Source organism: Poecilia reticulata, linkage group LG6, assembly GCF_000633615.1.
Source record: "Poecilia reticulata strain Guanapo linkage group LG6, Guppy_female_1.0+MT, whole genome shotgun sequence".
In the NCBI taxonomy this organism is placed as follows: Eukaryota; Metazoa; Chordata; class Actinopteri; order Cyprinodontiformes; family Poeciliidae; genus Poecilia; species Poecilia reticulata.
Window position 1 is genome coordinate 3,697,685 of NC_024336.1, and position 19,837 is coordinate 3,717,521.

The 19,837-nt window shown below is 39.4% G+C and overlaps 2 protein-coding genes across 2 annotated transcripts in view; both read left to right on the forward strand.

Annotated features, from left to right (window-relative positions):
• The first annotated feature begins 1,160 nt into the window (after window positions 1-1,160).
• Window positions 1,161-16,277, forward strand: hsd17b12a (hydroxysteroid (17-beta) dehydrogenase 12a). The gene is made up of 11 exons (XM_008410882.1): window positions 1,161-1,203; window positions 4,309-4,355; window positions 5,280-5,355; window positions 8,138-8,245; window positions 9,579-9,643; window positions 9,780-9,824; window positions 10,211-10,245; window positions 11,117-11,198; window positions 12,049-12,114; window positions 13,051-13,200; window positions 14,986-16,277. Exons 1-11 carry the CDS (start codon window positions 1,161-1,163, stop codon window positions 15,124-15,126), a joined length of 858 nt encoding a protein of 285 aa, XP_008409104.1. The 3' UTR covers window positions 15,127-16,277.
• Window positions 16,278-17,403: 1,126 nt separating this feature from the next.
• The window catches only part of alkbh3 (alkB homolog 3, alpha-ketoglutarate dependent dioxygenase), a 10,368-nt gene continuing 7,934 nt past the window's right edge, over window positions 17,404-19,837 (forward strand). Inside the window, exons 1-5 of the mRNA XM_008410760.2 lie at window positions 17,404-17,510; window positions 18,219-18,307; window positions 19,020-19,126; window positions 19,207-19,241; window positions 19,385-19,432. Of these exons, the coding sequence (XP_008408982.1) occupies window positions 18,229-18,307; window positions 19,020-19,126; window positions 19,207-19,241; window positions 19,385-19,432 (269 nt within the window). The 5' untranslated portion in view covers window positions 17,404-17,510; window positions 18,219-18,228. The remainder of the gene's footprint in view (window positions 17,511-18,218; window positions 18,308-19,019; window positions 19,127-19,206; window positions 19,242-19,384; window positions 19,433-19,837) is intronic.

The following is a 19,837-nucleotide window of genomic DNA, read 5'->3' on the forward strand; positions in this document are numbered from 1 at the left end:
TCTGATTCTGATTCTGATTGGTATTCAGGTGTTGCGGCAAGCAGATCCCAGACGAGCCAGTGCAGGCGCTGCTATTTTTACTCCCCTAGCTGCTTTTTTTAGACTCTCAGAATAGTGAGCAGGCTGCAGGCAGGGGCTGCTCCGCTGCGGAGGGAGGGAGGGAGGGCAGGGAGATGGAGAAGGCTGGCTGGGGGATGTCTACACCTCCTGAATGTGTTGAGCTGCGGTACAAACGCGCCCCCTTCAGGTCACGCAGGAACCCTGCAACTTTTGGGAGCGCTTCCTTCAGAAGGTGCTGGGTATGGGTGGCAGAACATGGACAGCGAGGCAACAGCCAGCCCCCCTCATTACACACACACACACACACACACACACACACACAGCATCTCTGTAGCCCCATCAACACACACACGGTCTGCTGTCGTCAGTGCTGCTGTCACTAAACATGCCGGCTTGCGTACACCGCCTTTGTTACGTTGGCGCTTCATGTCACTGATGTCATGCGATGGTCACGTGAGGTTTAGGAGGGGGAGAGGAAGGGGGGGGGGGTATTAATTCCCACTGGGATGAAGAAAATTCATAATGAGCTTGTGATATTATTATTATTTATTTTCTCTCTACAACTATAAATTTCTTAGGACTCGAATGCAGCAGAGTCAAACTCCGCTGCTGCGCAATATTTATTGAGAAAATGGTTCCATTATATAATGGATGTGAGGCTCGCCATTCAGAAACTGGTTGCGTGAATAAAAATAAGAGGCATGCATGTATTGTTGCCTGACTTGTCCGGGCAAATCGCCTCCGTATCGCCTTCGCTGTAATTCCGTCCTGCTGGTAAAGCAGCTAATTATCTGTAATCAGGGTTTAAAATATGACAAATCATGATGTTTATCTGAAATCTGGGGATGTGTATTTGAATTCCTGGAATATGATTTTTTTTTTTTATGGTGCAGATTTTCAATGTGCCGCGACTGTCCGTCTGTTTGATAAAAACCCGTATTAGTGTTGTCCTGCTATTAACGCTTTAGAAAAATGTTTGGTAAATATTTACTTCATGCAGATGACATCTAATTTACATGTAAGGAAAAAATAAACAGTTACACAGTGCAGGTTCTTTATTAGAAGCGCACACTTGGAAAATTACAAACCGCATTCCTAAAATGCATGACGTGTCTGACAGGAACGTCGATGTGAAGCGAACGGGTCAGCACGGACTGGTTTGAGGTCGGAGAGCATTCCTGCGTTACTGTGTTTATCTACGTGTGTGTGTGTGTCGTAGTTCAAGCTGTTTTTGCTGTACGTGCATTTTGGTGCATTCTTGCTCCATTCCCAACAATGAGGAACATCTTTTTTTCTTTTTCTTTTTTCTTTTTTTTTTTTTTTTGCACCTTATCGCCAGTCGTTTCAGTGCATCCTGACTGTCATTTTCTTTGGGGGGGGGATGAGGGGGCGTGGTAAATGAGTTTCTGATGCATTGAGACTTTATTTAAAAATGTGAATTTCTTTTACTCGTCTCCTTGAATGAGTTTCTTGCTGTTTGTCAGAAGGTCTTCCTCCAGTTGGACAGATTCTCTTTCCTATGAAAGTATCTCCAGCGCTTTTTTGGGTGGGAAAAATGCCGCAAACCCCCTGGTCCCTTAATGTCGGCAGGAGTACCACCCTCTTCCTCCTCAGCCATTTTTCTTTGCAGCATCTGTAGCCTCCTCCCTGCCTCCTCCCCCACCCCCCACCTGCAGCTGCAGCCTCAACCAGATTTGGTTCAACCCGTGCCCATTGAGGCTTTTCTGCCTGGGAGCGTTTCATTCTTAACATTGGGGGGCAGAGGAGGAGGAGGAGGAGGAGGAGGAGGATGGCGGATTAAAAATAACCAGGGATTCTTGCGCTCTCTTTCCAGCTCCTCTCATTCACTCTCTTCTCCCTCTCTTCTTCTTCTTCTTCTCCTCCTCTCTGATCTCCATTCTGTAGATCTCCTCCACTCTTTTGTTCTCTTGCTTTGCTCCAGTTCTATTTTTAGCCACCCCTAGGATCCCTCCCTACCCCCACTTCACCCTCCTTCCTCCCTCTCCATGTTCGTCATCACTCCCCTCCCCTCCTCTCTGCATCTCTCCCCCCACCCTGTCATCTTCCTTTTTTTTTTTTTTTTTTTTTTTTTTTTTAGCCCTTTGCAAGAGAATGTCCTCTACCTGCATAAATCTTTCATCAACCTTTTTATATATACATGTACAGAGATGTTTTCACAACATATTGTGTGTATGCGTTTGTACTCTTGTAAGCAGCAGTAAACTCCATGACCGTGCTCTCTGATCAATCAGTTTGGTTGGGGTTGATGGGCAGCACAAGTTTAAAAATAGCTTCTTTTTTTTTTTCCTTGACAAGGTGAAGCTTTTCCTGCCTCCGACTCCTCAGCCCTTCCTGCTGTCGTCTTCTACGAGAACCGGCTGCTTTTACCAAACCATTTCTTCTCCACACTTGATTTGCCGCTGGTACCTTCTGTCCTCCGCTCGTTTTCTGAACTAGGGAGCATCGACGAGTACGTCACAAAAAGCAAAGCATCTGAGGTTAATTCGAATTGTTAAAAAAAATTACTTTATTGATACAAAAGACGAGCGAAGTGTTGTTGTAGCTCATGTTAATTCAAGGTTCTTCTGAGCTGTTGAAGGCTGTGGACAGGAAGGATTCTTCGCCCTCTGATCTTGACTTTGAGCTGATTCGATATGCTCCTCAGTAACTCAATGTCTCACTCCCTAAATGTTCTATTTTTGTATCGGTTTCTTTAGATTACTGTTGTGATAGTGTTCACACGGGAGTACATGCCATCGTTCACACACTCAGTCATGGTATAGATGTTGTCTTCATGAGGCTGGCAAAGAGCAATCCGATCTGTAACCTCCAACCAGCCCTCTAGGGCTTCTTTTAGTTTCTCACCATCTCCATCCTTTTTGCTACAGATTGTCTCAGGGGTTTTATTCCATGGTTGTCGTCTGATTTTTTTTTTTTTTTTTAAATAAGATGTTCTCATTTATTTTTATATAGCCACCACCCCTCTCTATATTGGATGTCGGCTCTAAATTTGTTAACACTTTATTTGAAGGGGGGTGAATAAGACTGTCATGACACAGTCATAAACATGACATAACACTGTCATGAACATGAATAAGCCTTCATGATTATTTATGACTGTTGTCATAAAGCGTCATTTGGTAAATTATGACACTTTTAATAAAAAGTCAACATTATTCAAAATGTCTTTATGACAACTTGACGTTGACCAAGAAATCATTACTGTTTAAACTTTACCTTTAATAATATAAAGTTACCTAATTTTTAAAGTGCAATCAGTAATACTTTTATAACAAATTATCAGTGATGATTTCTTGCTTAATGTCAAGTTGTCATAACAAAGACATTTTGAATAATGTCAACTTTGTATTAAAAGTGTCATAATTTACCGAATGACGCTTTATGACAACAGTCATAAATATTCATGAAGGCTTATTCATGTTCACGACATGTGTTATGTCATGTTTATGACAGTGTCATGTCAGTCTTATTCACCCCCCTTCAAATAAAGTTACCTTTTTATTTTTCTCCCTAATTTTGGAAGTCGGCAATATGTTTACAATTTAAAAAGCAGAAATATTATCTGATTACATGCTGTCTTGTTTTTCTTATTTATTTGAACAAAATATGAACCAACTGAGAACAGAATGGGGGGCCAGGAGGGTGGATGACAACAAATAAATACCTGTGCATAAATGTGTTTTATTCAGGACATGACAGGAGTGTAAGTGAGGGAAAAACAAACCTGACACACAAAAAAGCTCAATTTGGCTGATTCAATGAAACACCTCTGTAAAATCTGGTTGCACAGACTTTACATATCTAACCCATTTTCCCCAGCAGATGAATGTTATTGCAGGGTGTGTTCAACTGAATTTGCGTCGACTGTCTTTGTGCACAGTAAGATTTTCTGGCTTGACTCCATATCGGGGCGTTGACTGATGCAAGTGGCCAAACCTGCTGCTGCTGCTGGGTCGTAACTTTTTGTTGAACAAAGATCTGATTTGTGGCTGCCTCACCGAGAGGAAATTCAGTCATTAGTTTAGTTTTTTTCTCCTGCACTGAAGCATGACCAAGTCATTGTAACAGTTATACTGTATTTGTCACACTTGGAAATTGTGATTTCAGTTGAAATATTTTAAGTCCCAGCTTTGAGACTCTTAATATCAACTTTGTTCTTTGTACAGTAAGCTTGTCAACATTAACCTCCACTGACCTCTCACTTCTTTCCCTCTCGTTTCTCCCCAGTTGTGACTGGAGCCACGGACGGCATCGGGAAATCCTACGCGGAGGAGGTGAGGCTTCCTGCTACTTTTTTTTTTTTTTTTTTTTTTTTCAAATTATAACTACAAACGTCAATGTATTTTATTGGGATTTTATGTGATAAACCAACACAAGTGTTGATTTGGGTGGCCTGAACACAAATGTGTGTCACAGATTTCAGGCTTTTTTTTTTTTTTTTTTTTTTCTTCCTTGGAAAATCTGTGACTCATGCACAGACTCTGTTCACTCACAGGTCACAGTAGGGAGAGTGTGTGCAGGCATATCTAAGTGCACACAGACTTGTGGCATCTAAATATGATAATAATAATGATAATAAATCCTAAATCCAAAAGCTGCACCAATTTGATCTTTTTCTAGCTAATGCTGGTTTTTGTTGTTTAGGACTGACCGGTCGTTTCTGATATTTTTAATTTCAGGACGATGCTATGATGTACTCAAGAAGAAAATGTGTAGGGTTTCTTAATTACTTTAGCTTCATTACATACAATAAATAAAAGAAGCGTTTGGAGCTATCGCCACAGATGCATCCAAGCGCATGTCCCTTACATATGGCCTTATTATTTGATTTAATATATGTCCTTTACTGGCAAATCCAAAGTGCAGGACTTCTTGACTTTGATAAAAGTCTATATTTTGTGCTTTTCGATCAGAGCCAGTCAATCTAATATGATTGTGATAAATTTTTTTCATTAGTCCTCCTTCGGCTGTTTACACCTCAGATGAGTTTTGCACCTTTTTAAAAAAAAATGTATAGTGTTCATTTACAAAAAGGCAGCCGCTCACCTCTTTACCCTTTCAGCTATTCTACAACAAAAGCATGTTGATCATTTGACCTCCTCTGTACCCACCATCAGTAATAAAACTACCTGTTCTTCATCATCATGATAATCAGGCTGTGTGACATGATTCAGATTTCTCTCGTCTCTGATTTGCAGTTGGCTCGTCGAGGGTTTGCCATGATGTTGATCAGTCGCTCCCAGGAGAAGCTGGATGACGTCGCCAGGTCACTTGGTGAGCTTTGACCCGAATTAAGCTGATTGTTTGGCTGCTGGTTTCTGTTTGGGCCTGGGAGCTGAACATGTGAGCGCAGGGAGCGAGGCGGCGCGTTAGACTTCTGCACTGCTTCCCCACTTCGTTTGATGTTGAAAATAGATTTCCAACATTTGTTCTGTTAAAAAATTTTAATGTATTTTTAACAGAATAGATTATTAGATTCCAAACAGGGAGGGTTGAGATTGCTCAGAATGTTCTGGCTGATTTCAGTCTTTTTTTTTAAGCTGCTTGCTTGACTATTTTCGAGATTTATTTTTGGAGATTTATTTTCTAACCTCCATACCTTTAACGATCATAATTCAAATATACTTTATGTATTCCAAATGGAAATTAAATGTTGTTGCAACTCTGATAATCCAAGTATCTTTCGTGAGCCGCTGTGGATGGTGACGATGTGGGCTGGACCGATATCTGGTAGCAGTGAGTCTGTCAACAAAACTGAAGACGCCTCTGACTGGAGACTATATGATCTTCTCACCACAGTCGTATAGTCTGAGAGCTCAGTTTTCATAAATAACAGACAGAGTAACAGCAACATGTCCTGGATGCCATCAGTTGTTAACAAGCACTGCTAATCCACCTCATTTGCTTTTGCTGCTCCTCCTTAAATCTCTACTCTGGCTGTAGAGTTAGAAAGCCGGTCAGAGAGACGTTAGAGTAGGGGAGTGGACTGGACATCAAAAGGTTGACGTTTCAAAATCGATTGGCGTATTAAACCATCATTCATGGCGTACTCCAGTTTCAAAAATGTACGACAGAAGTTGAAAGCTAAAAGTGATAAAAACAACTTGATTCCGATGCCGTCATCTGCTAGCAGTCGTACTTTGGCTACCTGGCAGGTTATAGAAAGTACATTTGTCTCTTTGATAACTTCTTAGGGTTCATTCACACCAGCCTTGTTTGTTCCACTTCAGAGGAACTCCAGTTCACCTGCATAGACAGTCTGGTTGGTTTGGGGAGATGTGAACGTGTCATTGAACTCTGATGCAGACCTAAAGTACAAACCTATAAACTTTGGCCTCTGTACGCTTGATGTGAACTCTGGTGCGGTTTGAATGCATATGTGAACTCCAAGCGGACCAGAAACGGCTTGAAAAGCAGGAAGCGGGCTGCAGCGCAGGGCATTCTGGGTAAATGCAACCAAAACAAACATGCGAGTCTCGCTCTGGTAGTCTTTCACCAGAGATGAGAGAAATCCCACAACCGCTAAAATCTGACACGACTCCTTTTTGCGAAGAAGTTGCGTTCAGCGTCTTCAGAGTTTGTTTTTTTGTTTGTTTTTTTTCTTTTGGTGTCATTTCCCTCAGTAGTTTTTGGTGCAGCGCTGCCACAGGTGAGGGAGTGAAGAACTTACACTGCCAAATTAACCAAAACCTTTGAACTGTGTGAAAGCAAACTGCAAATGTTAGACTTTTGATTTCAGATCAAACCAACGCTACCAGACTATTAGGTGTGAAGGCGCCCTTATTCCTCTTAACACCCAACAGGTGCTGAAAACGGTTCTGGGCCTCCATAAGTCACAGGAAGATTATCTAGCAACCGTTAGCGTGGAACTGATGGGAAGGGGAAGGAAGCTATAACTTTTTCAAAAGTACTTCGCCTTTCATGGAATAATGTGCCACAGCTGTGGCACATTAAAAATTACACAAGTTCTTTGCATTGCACAACTTGAGTGGTGATGAAATGGTTGCGTTCACAAACCTGCTGTTTTACTTCCTCTTTGTTCAGAGGGAAGAAGGGATTAATATCCGCCCTGCTTTGAGAAACTGCACCAACTTGTTTCTGTGTTCACATTTCCTCCTGCCTGCGGTGGGGATCCGTCCACCTCTCGGCTCTCTGTCCAGATTTCGGCTGCATGACGAGCGTGCCCCATCCCTCCGTAAACGGTGCCCTCTCCCGGCAACTCGCCGTCTCATTCCCATCTGTTTCTGACAGTTTCCCACAGCGTGGTTTCCCCCTGTCGTGCCTCCAATCAACAGAGGGGGCTGATGGGTAGTCACGAGCGAGGAGCGGCGTGCCAATCTCTGGCACGCCTCCCTCACGATTAGCCTGACGAACCCAACCTGCCTGACGTGTAACCTGGCAACCCTCCTTGTCCCACCTGTGATTTTATTTTTTTTATTTTTTTTACTGCCATGCTCCACTCACTTATTTCAATCTCAGTTTGTTTTTGTACCTGAACTTTGTCTTCTTCAACATGCAGGAGGCTCTTACTACTTTTGTCAAAGTGTTTCAGACTTTATACACTGCAGTCCACCCTTTAATTGTTATTGTAGTTGAAATCTCTCCCATTTTTTATCCTTTGTCTTTTGTCAAATTTACATTTATTTTTTTCTGGGCCCAGATCTGTAGAGCGTAAGCCGACTCGGTTGACTGAGTTCATGTTTGAGGTTCATCCCAGCAGTTCTTCCTCTGCTAAACAAGTCTTTGGACAATGGGTTGTAATTGCAGCAGATACGTCAAACATGAAGCAGAGAGGGTCGAAGAAGACCACCACTCTAGTTTGTTGGTGCACAGCGCCCTCTTCAGTTCATGTCCGACACAGACTCCAAACAAATTTTACAACAGGAACATCCTGTTGGGTCTAATTTAGGAAACTTGGGACTTGATAGTGAAAGACCTTTTAAACATGCACTGTTTTAACCGTCTTTTTTTTTTTTTTCCTCTTGAGAACAAAGACTTTCTCAACGTTCTGTGTAATTGTTACCGAGAAATGAATGGTCTTGTTTTCCTCTCACAGAGGAGCAGTTTAAGGTGGAGACCAGGACAATCGCTGTCGACTTTGGCAGAATGGACATTTACTCCAAAATTGAGGAAGGACTGGCTGATCTGGAGATCGGTGTTCTTGGTAAGAGCTGACTTGTTTTTTTGTTTCCTCATTTATTTCTCCGTGTCGGTTTAGTCTCACTGTGTCATATCGGTCGATATTTATCCTGCTTTGTGTGACTTTCCTTAACTCTCCTTTTTTAATTATTATTTTTTTATATAAATGATTATATCTTGGATCCTAAATGGATGATTTTGAAAATCTGTATTTAATGTCGCATAATGGCCAAACTTTCATTCACAGCTTCAGAGGTGAAATCCAGAAAAATCTGAATTTTGAATGTTTGCCCTTCAAGTCCATCAAAACAAACTCTCTCTATTAACGCACCAACCATGTTATTTGATCTGTGTTTTCTGTTTTATACAAAGGTTGAGGATCCATTCTTTCACGCATAAATGGGGAAAATCCCTCAAGTCCTTTAGTTTTTGTTTTTTTTTGTTTAACAATTTCAAATCCAGCAGAAGTAAATCCTCTTCTTTTAGCCTGCATGTTATGATTCTTTAGAAATATTCTTTTTAATACAAAGTCTCTAAGATGATGAAACAAAAACTCAAAATCAAGACTGAATCTGGAAAAGTGTAAAATCTTGACATTATAATTTGCAGGAATCCCAGAGATGCCAAAGATTAAAACGTCTCCCGTAAAACCAGAAAATACGATTCAAAAAGTTGACGATCTCTTGCTATGTCCTATTTTAGATAACATTAAATCCTCATAAAGTGTTGAAGATTTCACAGAGAGAAGCTTAGCTTTGCTATTGTAAACTTTGGGCTTTATGCTGTTGCTGAATGAGGGGCTGGAATTGTCTTTTAATTGCAGAACATCTTGTAGTTTGACTTTGGATCAGTTTATTTGTGTCTTGGCACCATGTTTTCTTCCATCCATACCCTTTCAATCAGGTATTATGACCGTTTGACCAGAGACATAAAATATCGTACCTACTTTTTTGCATGTTTGTTGTTTTAGGTGGAGAAAAAAACCTGCTCTACCTCTTGAAATCATTCAGAATCACTTCAACAAACCTTAATTTTTCCGTCGTTTTAACAACGTCCCCGGGGTCAGCAGTGTGTTTGTGTGTGCGCCAAGCGGTGGCGTTAGCCGTACATCTACAGAGTTCATGCTGTACTTTTCAGCTGAACATTTAAGGAACTCTTTGTTCTTTTTATGGTACCAGTTGTGCTCCACTGGTTGCAAGGTGTGGCTGTGTCTGCTGTTTTGTGAATCCCTTCCCTGTGCTTGCTGGCTTTTGCTGCCACCTTGTGGTTGATAAAGATGTTTTTTTTGTAAAACTCTGAAGCTCTAATATGTTTTATGAACACATAAAAACATAGTTTTCTTTTCTTTCTATCATCAGTTAATAATGTAGGTGTTTCCTACCCGTACCCTGAGTACTACCTCCACATTCCTGACCTGGAAAATGTGAGTAAATCTGTTTTACTGATGAGGGGAAATCTCCTGATATCGAGTCTTTTTTTTTTTCTTCTCTTTAAACAAAAACCTCTTTAATAATTTTTTATTGAACTCCTAACTTGAACGTACTTTCTCTACGTTTCAGTTCATCACAAACACCATCAATGTCAACATGACCTCGGTGTGCCAGGTGAGGATTCTGCTCCTTTTTTTGTTTTTCCTAATAACTATAAATTGTCCATCAGTGCCACGACCCACAGCTAGCCTGTTGCTTTTACCTTCCATACTTTCCTTTATTTCCTCTACTTTTTTCCCCCCTCCTCCTCTTCTTGCTCTTCCCTCCATGGTACCTGCAGTGTCTCAGTCGTTCCCAAAGCAACGGTGGACTACACCAACGCTGTCTGTGCTCGCCACCCACGCAACGCTTTCTCTCTGCTGCTTTCTTTTTTTTTTTCTGTCCATCTCTCACCCCGCTACTTTTAGTCCTTTTTTTCTTTTCTTGTCATCTTTATTCTCCTGCTATTGTTTGTTTTCAGTTATTAATACCGGCTGAACTCATTTTGTTTTGTTTTGTAGATGACTCGCCTGGTGCTGCCCAAAATGGTAGAGAGGTGAGTTGTTGGGGCTTCCATGTTTTGCGACATGACTGCAGTCAAACAGCAGAGTGATGGAGTGAGGCACACACACCTCAGCTAGGATCTCCACAAATAATCATCATGATCTCAGAGGAATGCTATTTTTTCTTTTATATATATATTTATATATAAACCAGACACTTTCCATTCGGAAGTGGGAGGAGAAATTAGTTTTGTTTCTTCTTCTTCTTTTTTCCCCATCACTGCATCTTTTTCCTTCTCCTTTGTTCGCAATGCTGACAAGCTTTCAATTCACACAAAGTGCTCTTCCCACCCGATTGGCTGTTCCGTTCCCATGTGATTCCCGCCGGCCAATGGAAACGGAGGCACATTTGGTGCCGTGTGAGGCTGTAGCGTCTTCACTACATCACTGCAGCAACAGGCTGCCATGGCAACGCACATAGGCCACTACCATCCCCTGACTGTGTGTGTGTGTGTGTGTGTGTGTGTGTGTGTGTGTGTGTGTGTGTGTGTGTGTGTGTGTGTGTGTGTGTGTGTGCGCGTGTGCAGGATTAACTTTCTGTGGAATTTGCCATAATTGTCTATATGTATTATTAATAAAGAAGTTTGCTTCTGAGGAAGAAATGTGACCTACAGAATGATTTCCATTTTATCTCTGCTCTGCTGGATTCCTACAGTCTGAAAATATCTAGAATTTAGGTGGAATTATTATTATTTATTTATTTAAATCTAGAGAAACATCGACAAAGAAATAGTGGGGAAATATTTGCAGTTCCAGACTTTATTCTCTGCTCCATCTTCCAAAAGTTCTGCTCATTCTGAGTATTTTTTTTTGTTTGTTCTTATCTTCTTGAATTTATTGATTGAACTTTTGTTTCTCTCTCAGATCCAAAGGTGTCGTCCTCAACATCTCCTCTGCCAGCGGCATGTATCCCGTCCCTCTGCTCACAGTCTACTCTGCAACCAAGGTATGCACTTAATCCGTTTTTGTTGTTTCAAATTCGGTGGCAAGGATTTGAAATCATTAAAATCACATAATGCAGCAGTAACATTACGTCACACTAAAACAAAAACAATGTCCAGACTTCATGTGCATTCATTTAGTGGATCGAAAATATCACAAGTTGGTTGATCAATAACCGGATGTTGCCACAAACCACGACAGGAAGTAGTTTGGGGATCATGCTGGGTTCTTAGTGACTTATATGAATAAACTTATTAAAGTGTGATTTTAATTGCGTTTCTTAGTTAATAGATACTGTGCAATTGCTTTTTTTTTCTTGACATTAATGGAATAACAAAGTTTTGCACACATTATACCTCGTGATGGCTTATTGATATCCCTTTAGCACTTCAGTCTGTTCAGCCTGAACTTATTCAGTGAGATTCTTTGGTTAAAAAACAATTATTTTAGGACTGTTTGCACATTTTTCCACCATGGATACCAACAGATTCTGTGTAAGTATTGGTACTTGAAACAGTAGCTGCTTCTGCAAACTGATGTCGAGTCTTTGTTGTGGTGATGCATGTTTCAACTAACTTTAGGTTAAATTCTCCAGATAAATACAATGTCTAACTTAAACAAAAAACGACCATATAGAATGACTTACTTATTTTGCACTGACCCCTTGATAAAGGTTAAAACTACACTAAATTACACACATAAAAACAGGCGAGGTCAAACTGACCACTCCGCAGCATTTATGATGTCTCACTGGTGTTTTTGGTGCCAGACGTTCAAATTGGCCCCTTCTTCTTCTTCTGTGACTTTTTACTGCTGATGAAAAGCTTGACTGTATCTTACGCCTCCGTTCGCAGGCGTTTGTGGACTTCTTCTCCCGCGGCCTTCATGAGGAGTACAGACGGCAGGGCATCATCATTCAGGTTGGTTTGGGCCTCGTCTGCGGAGGTCGGGTCGCTACTTCATATTGTGCTGTACTTTGTTTTTATGAGTACGCCATGCCCAGGTTCCTCCATACATCAACATGTAAAATGTTGATGTATGGAGCTGAGGAACCGGTAGACATTACAGCGGTAAAGAATTTGGATTCCTCCTTGGATTTTGATCCACAACTTTTTTTTTTTTTTTTTAAACCCCTTATGTGATCAGATAGAAGGAGACTTACAGCTTTTTAAATTTCTGCCTCTTAAATAAAGTGTAGCTATTTTTTGTTTTTTTGATTAAAAATGATGTCATAATTTTTGCTGGACTATAAATGGTCCCTCATGTTATTGCAACAAACTTTTTTCTGAGGACCATTTTCAGGTAATATAGTAATAGTAATGCAAGAACAATTTCTCAAAGATCTATAAACTTTAAATTCATTTGTACATTTAACTCTGAAACTGGAAGACATTTTAGCTTTCCAAACAAGTAAAGAAAACAAACGACAAATAAAATGAATCTGTGGACAAAATTGTCCCTAAAAAAATAGTCTATTTGCGACCAAATCACCAGACTAAAGACTTTTGCCATCCTGTGTTCGGTAGAAAGAGATGGAGAGAAAAGAGCAACGATAAATCATGCAAATGGAAATTATTGGTGTACTTTTTAATTTATCATGCGATTGATTTATTGTGACAGGCCTAAATTTGGCTCTGGGAAACCCAGAGCCAAATTTAGCTTTAAACATTGTTGGTGATGGAAACATGCTTCACATAAAACGGGGCTTTTCTGTTCAACACTGTGGTGCTCTTGTGCCACCTTGTGGCCAAAGTGTTCATAAGTGTGAGATATTTTAAGTTGAACTGCATTTTCTCTGTACTGCACCACTCTTGTCATATAGTAAAATTCTGTCTTTTCTCTTTTTATGTTTTTAGAGTGTGCTTCCCTTCTTTGTGGTAACCAAAATGACCCGCATCAGGAAGCCCACCCTGGATAAGCCTACCCCAGAGCGCTACGTAGCAGCTGAGCTCAACACTGTGGGTCTGCAGAACCAGACCAACGGCTACTTCCCCCACGCAGTCATGGTATGGAAAACAAAAAAATACATATTTACAGTTATCGAAAGAGAATACCTAAGTTAAAATTTCTGTTATTCAGGTTAAAGCTTGAAAATACTTCTACTACTTGGTGCACAGTTTTTCTCTACTCAGTTTTTGGAATTTGTTTAAGTTTTGGACCTTTTGAGGATGGATTAAAAAATTTTGCCCAGGATGAACACAAGCCACTTCAATTACTTTTTAAAATCTAAATTCAAGCGTAAAATTTCAAATTTCTTCATGTTCAAGGTTTATTTAAAAGTCCTTTATATTTGGGAAACTTTTTGTTGCCATCAACAAGCTTCTGACTCAGTCATAGCTGGACATTTGACCGTGCTGTTTATCAAAAATGGTAGTTTAAGTTGGTTTCCTCACAGACAGCCCTTGTATTTAGCAGAGTTTATTAATTTTCTTTGGTGTTGAGGTGGAGGCTTGTCCGGGATCCTAATATTGGCCAGATTTATCCATTACAAAATAAGTTTGGGTGTGGCTTTTGAAATAATTTTCTTGTAGACGTGGTTCAAGGTGAAGCTGAAAATTTTGAAGATGGTTGTTTTCTTTGTGCATCGGCAAAGTGCCTTTGGATTTGTAGCTTCAACTCATGCAATGTGATGCTTCCTGCACAAATTGTACGATTATTTTTGCTTTTGAGTCTGATGGTTTGAGTGAAATGTTTCAGATTTGGACACAAATGGGTGTTCCAACAGCACATTGAAAGAAATCAAAATGGTCTATCAAGCTTCTGGAATAATCCAGATTTTACCCCTATTGAAATGTCTGTCATAATTAAAGGTACAACTTGTGCAACAAAACCAGTCAACTTAAATGAACCACCAACTTTGCCAGAATCTTGATGCATTTTTAAGAGGACTGTCAAAAGTTAATGCATACAATTGATCTAGACATTTTAATGTGTTATTGCATAACTCAAATTAATGGAACTACCCATTTTGGCCTAAAAGCCTCTCTCCCACCTAGTTCATGGCATCGTATTGTAGACTCAACACATGGGGAGCAACAAACGGTGAAAGCTGAAAGATTTGTGCAGCAGCAGCAAAAGTTAAACATTTTTCGTTGCCTACGCACGTTTGCACATCTACGTGTACGAGCCTGAAATTTCACATGCACAAATTACATCAATTGCTCGGCTGGATGAGGATGAGCAATTGTCACCTCATCACAGAGGTTCCCAATGGAGAAGCACGTTTCCATGTCAACGCTTAAAACAAAATTACTTCCTGTAGATGAAGACCTGGAAAACTGAGAATCTTCAGACGTTCTTGGATTGAGAAAATAAAGATTTTCTTAAAAATTTTTGTGGAAAAACGTGCGTACAGTGGTGGCTTTGATATGAGCTGTATGGGCACTTGCTCAGGGCGGCATCATAAAGGAGTGGGGCACCCAAGAACTAGAAAATTAAATCTCGTCAGTTGTCCTGTGAATAAGTTTGCTACCAATGGCATGCATGTGTGGTGGAGTAAGTTTCCCTTAGTTGTTGAGTCCTGGGAAGACTACATCATCTGCTTTCTGGTACAAAAAACCACCAGGTAATTAATCGCATTTAATTAGTTGGAAGGTGTCAGAAGGAGGGGCTTGTCCAGGGCACTATTCCTGCAAGAACCATAACTCTGTTTGCATTTATATTTCAAGCTTACATTGTTGGGTGTAGTAATAAATCACAACTCTAGAGTGTGATTAATCTGATTACATTTTTTTAATCTATATTTAACCAACTCGAAAGGTTAATGTTGCGTGTTTGTCTCCTGCTTGCAGGGTTGGGTGACCACCCGGCTGGTGCCGAGCAGCATCGTAATCTTCCTGGGGGCCAGAATGAACCGCCTCCAGCGCTCAGGATACCTGCACAGGAGGAAGCTGAGGGAGCAAAGAAACGGAGCCAGTCTGAAAACTGAGTAACGGCGAGGCCGCAGGCAGCAGCTCCTTTTTCGACCGAGACTGTGCCTAAGGAAGTACGTTGGTGTGCTTCCATCCTCCGGAGCTGCCTTGAAATCTAACCCATTTTGTGCCTTGAGTAAACGTGCACAACAGACTTAAATATGCGATAATCTGCCTCTGATGTCTGTCTGGGTAGATGTGGCCAAAGAATTCAGGAAGTTGTGTGGTATAAAGCGCTAGTTTTTTTTCTTCTTTTTGGTCATCGACACCAACAGTGGAAATAATAAAGCAAATCGAAAACCAAACCCTCCTGTAGTAGGCAGTGAAGAATGGTGATGGGCATATTTTTTATATATATAATTATTTATTGTATATTTGTAAGATGCACATGTAAAACACAAAATCTGCAGCACCAGCTTTGAACCTAGTTCTCTTTACCAATGTGAGATATTTAAAAAAAAAAGGCAGTTTCTGCTTTTATTATCCTTGTTTATTTGTCTTACTTGACTTACATTCATCTTTTTTTTGGTTTGCTGATCTTGTGTCTTGCAGACTATTTAAAGTGTCACTGTGGTGGGTTATTTGTATTGACGTCTCGCCTTTTCCATGCTAGTCTATTCAAATTCTTAGTTTCTTTTCTTGTAATATTGCTAGAAACGGTTGGATTCAATGACGGGGTGATTGTTTTGATTTATCATGGCAGGATCTTAACTGGGAAGAGTGAACTATTATTACTATAATTATTTTCCAATCACTTGACTATTTTTGGTAGTTTTTCTTAATGTATCTGAATGGCTCTAATATTGACAGATGCTGTTAAATGCTGAGCAAATATTTCATTGGAGTTTTTTAATGTCAAACTAGAGTTGTTGCATCATCAGCTTTTCATCTGCGTTTTTTACGGTTGATTAGTTCAAATGCCACCAAGTGTAACATTTTCAAAATCGAACAATGCAAGTGTTTTTTTGGGKTTTTTTTTTTATATACATATATACTTGATGCCTGCTGCAATACCCCATATGATGTGGTCTGACCTGGACCTCTTGTGGTTTTTCTTGTGAATTTTTTTTTCTAGTCTTTTATATGCCTTACAAATTGAGCTCCAAATGTAAAATGCATTAATTCTGCTTATCTTTTCTACTGTTTGTTAATAAAAAGCTTTGGCATAATAAGCTCTCTGTTGTTTTGTGTGTATGAGCATGTTTAAATTGGATATGTTTTGTACTACTTGCTGTTAAAGCTTTTAACCAGAATGGTTTTATACATATTTGTTTAAACTGTTGCCATGGCGTGAAAGTGTGTTGAGACGGGTAATCTATGAAAAGGTCGAGCTCTTCCTTGACCTACTGTTGCTGTGGGATGAACTGCACAGCTGCTGGTCAAAAACAACCAATCAGGGGCAGGAAGAGGGTCTTACTGCTGTCAATCAACCTCACATACCTGCTGATAAACGTATTAATGACGAGAAGCAACTTGACTTTATAGGAAAACTGTTTATCTGCCTCATCTCGTGTTACATTTAGACTTTAAATTTTTAAATCACAATGAGATTTGGTCTAAGCCAGAACAGATACATGAAGGTGATCACAAGAAGTCAGATTTGACAGCAATAGTATCTGTTGTGTTTTATTGGTTCACATTTATTCTCAGATTTTATTCACAAAATTGTGCCAGTACAGAAATACTTTATTTATCCCAAAGGTGGGATAAATATCTCTGGTCCTGCAATGAATCTGACAAGGACTCTGAAAACTGGGCAGCAGTGTCATGACTGCCATGACATGCTAACTGCTCAATATCTGGGCAGTAGAGACGATATTTCCCAAAACTAACGTAATAGAAATTTTCCAACATGCTGTCAGCGTCCTGACCCATTTAGTGTGTCCTGATCCATTTAGTGTGTCCTGATCCATTTAGTGTGTCAAAGGCATTTTTAGATGTTTATTTTTTAAGAGACTTGAAAGTGTAAAAAATAAAAATGTACAAATATTGAAATTTATTCTGTACAGTTCAGTTGAAGTACAGACAGTGGTCTGGTTACGTAAATGTCCAGATCTTTAAACTGCTTCGATTTGGTCTTAAATAGTTTATATTTTTGTCTTTAACAGTGATTATGAAGTAAAACAGATACAATGTATATACTTAAAAGTACTTCAATTCAATTCAATTGTTGCAGGTGAAAATATGGTGTTATTTTTAGGTACAGTGCACGCATTAAGAACTGGGTATATTTATTACGTGACTGAGACCATAGACATGAACATTGCATAGGAACCTTGATGAGGCTTGATAGTTTGAAGTAGGACCTATTTTTCTGTAACACGGTAGCAATGGCTGACATACATCAGTATGATTGTAAGTCTCTCTTGACTTAGCTCTGTTGTGGCGTTTTAGCTGCTATTTAGGTGAGTATTTGAAGGTTTTTATTTTGATGATTTTCATAAGTCTGTCAGCTTATAATAATATTTGCGTAACTTTTAACAGACTGGCTGTTTTCTCCCCCAATGCATGAGTCTTTTTGGTTACATTTGTTCGGACAGTCTTTGACTAAAAGCTTCAGAAGAGTCACTTTATTGAGGGCATCTTATCTGACGACGTATTTTATTAATTTCAGAACACTTTGGCGTATTAATAGCGAGTGCATTGATGTTACAGACGTAAGGCTACTAGCTAGAATGTTCTGTAACTTTACTGTGTATCTAATTTCATCTACAGGTCATGCTCGGTTTTTCTATTTGCTCTGATGTGTTGTTGTAAATCGGTTTTTAACCGAGATAAAAACCTACCTTCATAAAAAAAAACAACACAAAAATGCTTTCATGTTCATAAAAGGCAGCTTTCTTTTCTTTTTTTCTTCTTCAATTTTTAAATCACATAATCACATCTTTACCTCAGAAGTGTTTAGTTGTGGACAAAGACACACCACCTCTATCTTACAACTAAGCAAATCAATGGAAGGATTCTCAAAGGAAGACATTGACTTTGCTCAATAAAATAAAATAAAAAACACTGATATCCAACAGCATGGATGTGTTATTTAGTTTAATTTGAGAAGAAATGACCTTAAATGTGAATGATAGGCCAAGTTTATTTGTCTCTCTGTCTGACTGCAGATTGGATGGGATGTCAGATAAGCGCCAGCGTACAAGAGTCCAGGGTTCCTGGGCCCAACAGCTGCCAAAACCCTCAAACAGTCAAACTGGTAATTTTAAGGTCTCCTTTTCAGTTGTGAAAATGATCATTAACGTGGCAGTATTATGCAATTCCCAGCCACATAGTGTCCTTTTATAGCACAACCAAGTTGCTATTTTACCTTGGGTTGTCATAAAAATGCTGTACATGTCAAATATAACTTCAAAAGTTTTGACTTTGTGATTTAATGCCTTGAAATTGGTCCTCTGTCTCTTTAAAAACTCCTGCTCTTTCTGAAGTCATCACAACATGGCTCCTCTATTAACTTTTTAATATTTTTTATTTTTTTGCTTTTGCTAATTGCTGCTGGCTAGTCTGAAGGAGCTGAGGAGAGGAGTAGCAGGGGAGTACTGCTCTGTGAGGCAGAAACTCTGAAGGAAAGGTGTAGTATTATGTAAAATTATATTAAATTGACCTAATTTCAAAGCATCAAGTTACAAGATCAACACTTATACATGTTTTTGTAACATCTGAAGGTAACATAGTTACTTGATTATGCTACAAGATGGCACCAGGTGCCCAGAAAATACATAATACTGCCCCTTTTAATATTTTATTTTCTTGGAGACTCACAATTCTGCTTTCTATAGTTATTGAACTATTCAAAATCAAAGGAAATGCACATTTTACCACTTTCTAAAAACAAAGGATGATGGACAGAAAATGTGATCCTTTTTTTTATTGTTATTATCATTATTTATTTTCTTTCTCCCCCTTTACAGCGGGCGGCCTAAACAATCAACCCAAAAATGTTAACGCCGCCTCTGGTACATGGGGATTTGGCAACCAGAAAACATCCAAAGCATTTGAGTTTCACAAACCCTCCAAGGTAAACTATAAAACTGATCCATGTAAGCTGAGTTTGAGTTTAAAATACTCTTAAACTTCCCATCATTTCAATCCCTGCAGCCAATAAGAGAAGTGCCCCCAGAGAAAGTAATAGAGTAAGTTAAACTCTGGTTCAGTTTTTAAGACTTATTTGGATTGAAAGCACATATTTGACCCTTTGTTACAGGGCATATTTTTAAGATTTCAGTTCTTTTAAGCAGAGATGAACAAAGAATAACAAAAAAATTTCTTTCAACAGACATTTGGGTGATTATGAAATAAGTCTCGGGCCATCTGGGGTGTCCCGGTGAGTATGATGCTAGTGAGGAAGGAAACGTGTTTAAGTACCAGACATTTAAACAAACAATCCACCATACTTGTTGAAGCTAAAACCAATCTGCAGTGGCTGTTTGAGTCCACTAGGTGGCAGCAATCACTCAAACAATCGGTCATGGATTACCTTTTGAATTTAGACAAATAAAAACGTCATCATGTCTTAGTTCGTGTCTTATGTGTACATGTAACAGAAAGAGGCTACAATGAAATTTATCTCCATCAAATGTAAATAAATTAAAACGTACTGATTGTTACTTACATCATCCCCTGTACCTCATCATTATCCTCACTACAGTGATGCTTAAAAAAAGATTTTGTCAATGAATCTGAAGGATCGCTTGTGATATTTAATCAATTAGTATCAATTACATATATA

Coding starts and splice junctions, on each gene's coding strand:
- hsd17b12a (XM_008410882.1), top strand. CDS start 1,161: ATGCATGACGTGTCTGACAGGAACGTCGATGTGAAGCGAACGG. Junction 4,356..5,279: donor GGAAATCCTACGCGGAGGAG/GTGAGGCTTCCT, acceptor TCTGATTTGCAG/TTGGCTCGTCGAGGGTTTGC. Junction 12,115..13,050: donor GGCAGGGCATCATCATTCAG/GTTGGTTTGGGC, acceptor TTATGTTTTTAG/AGTGTGCTTCCCTTCTTTGT.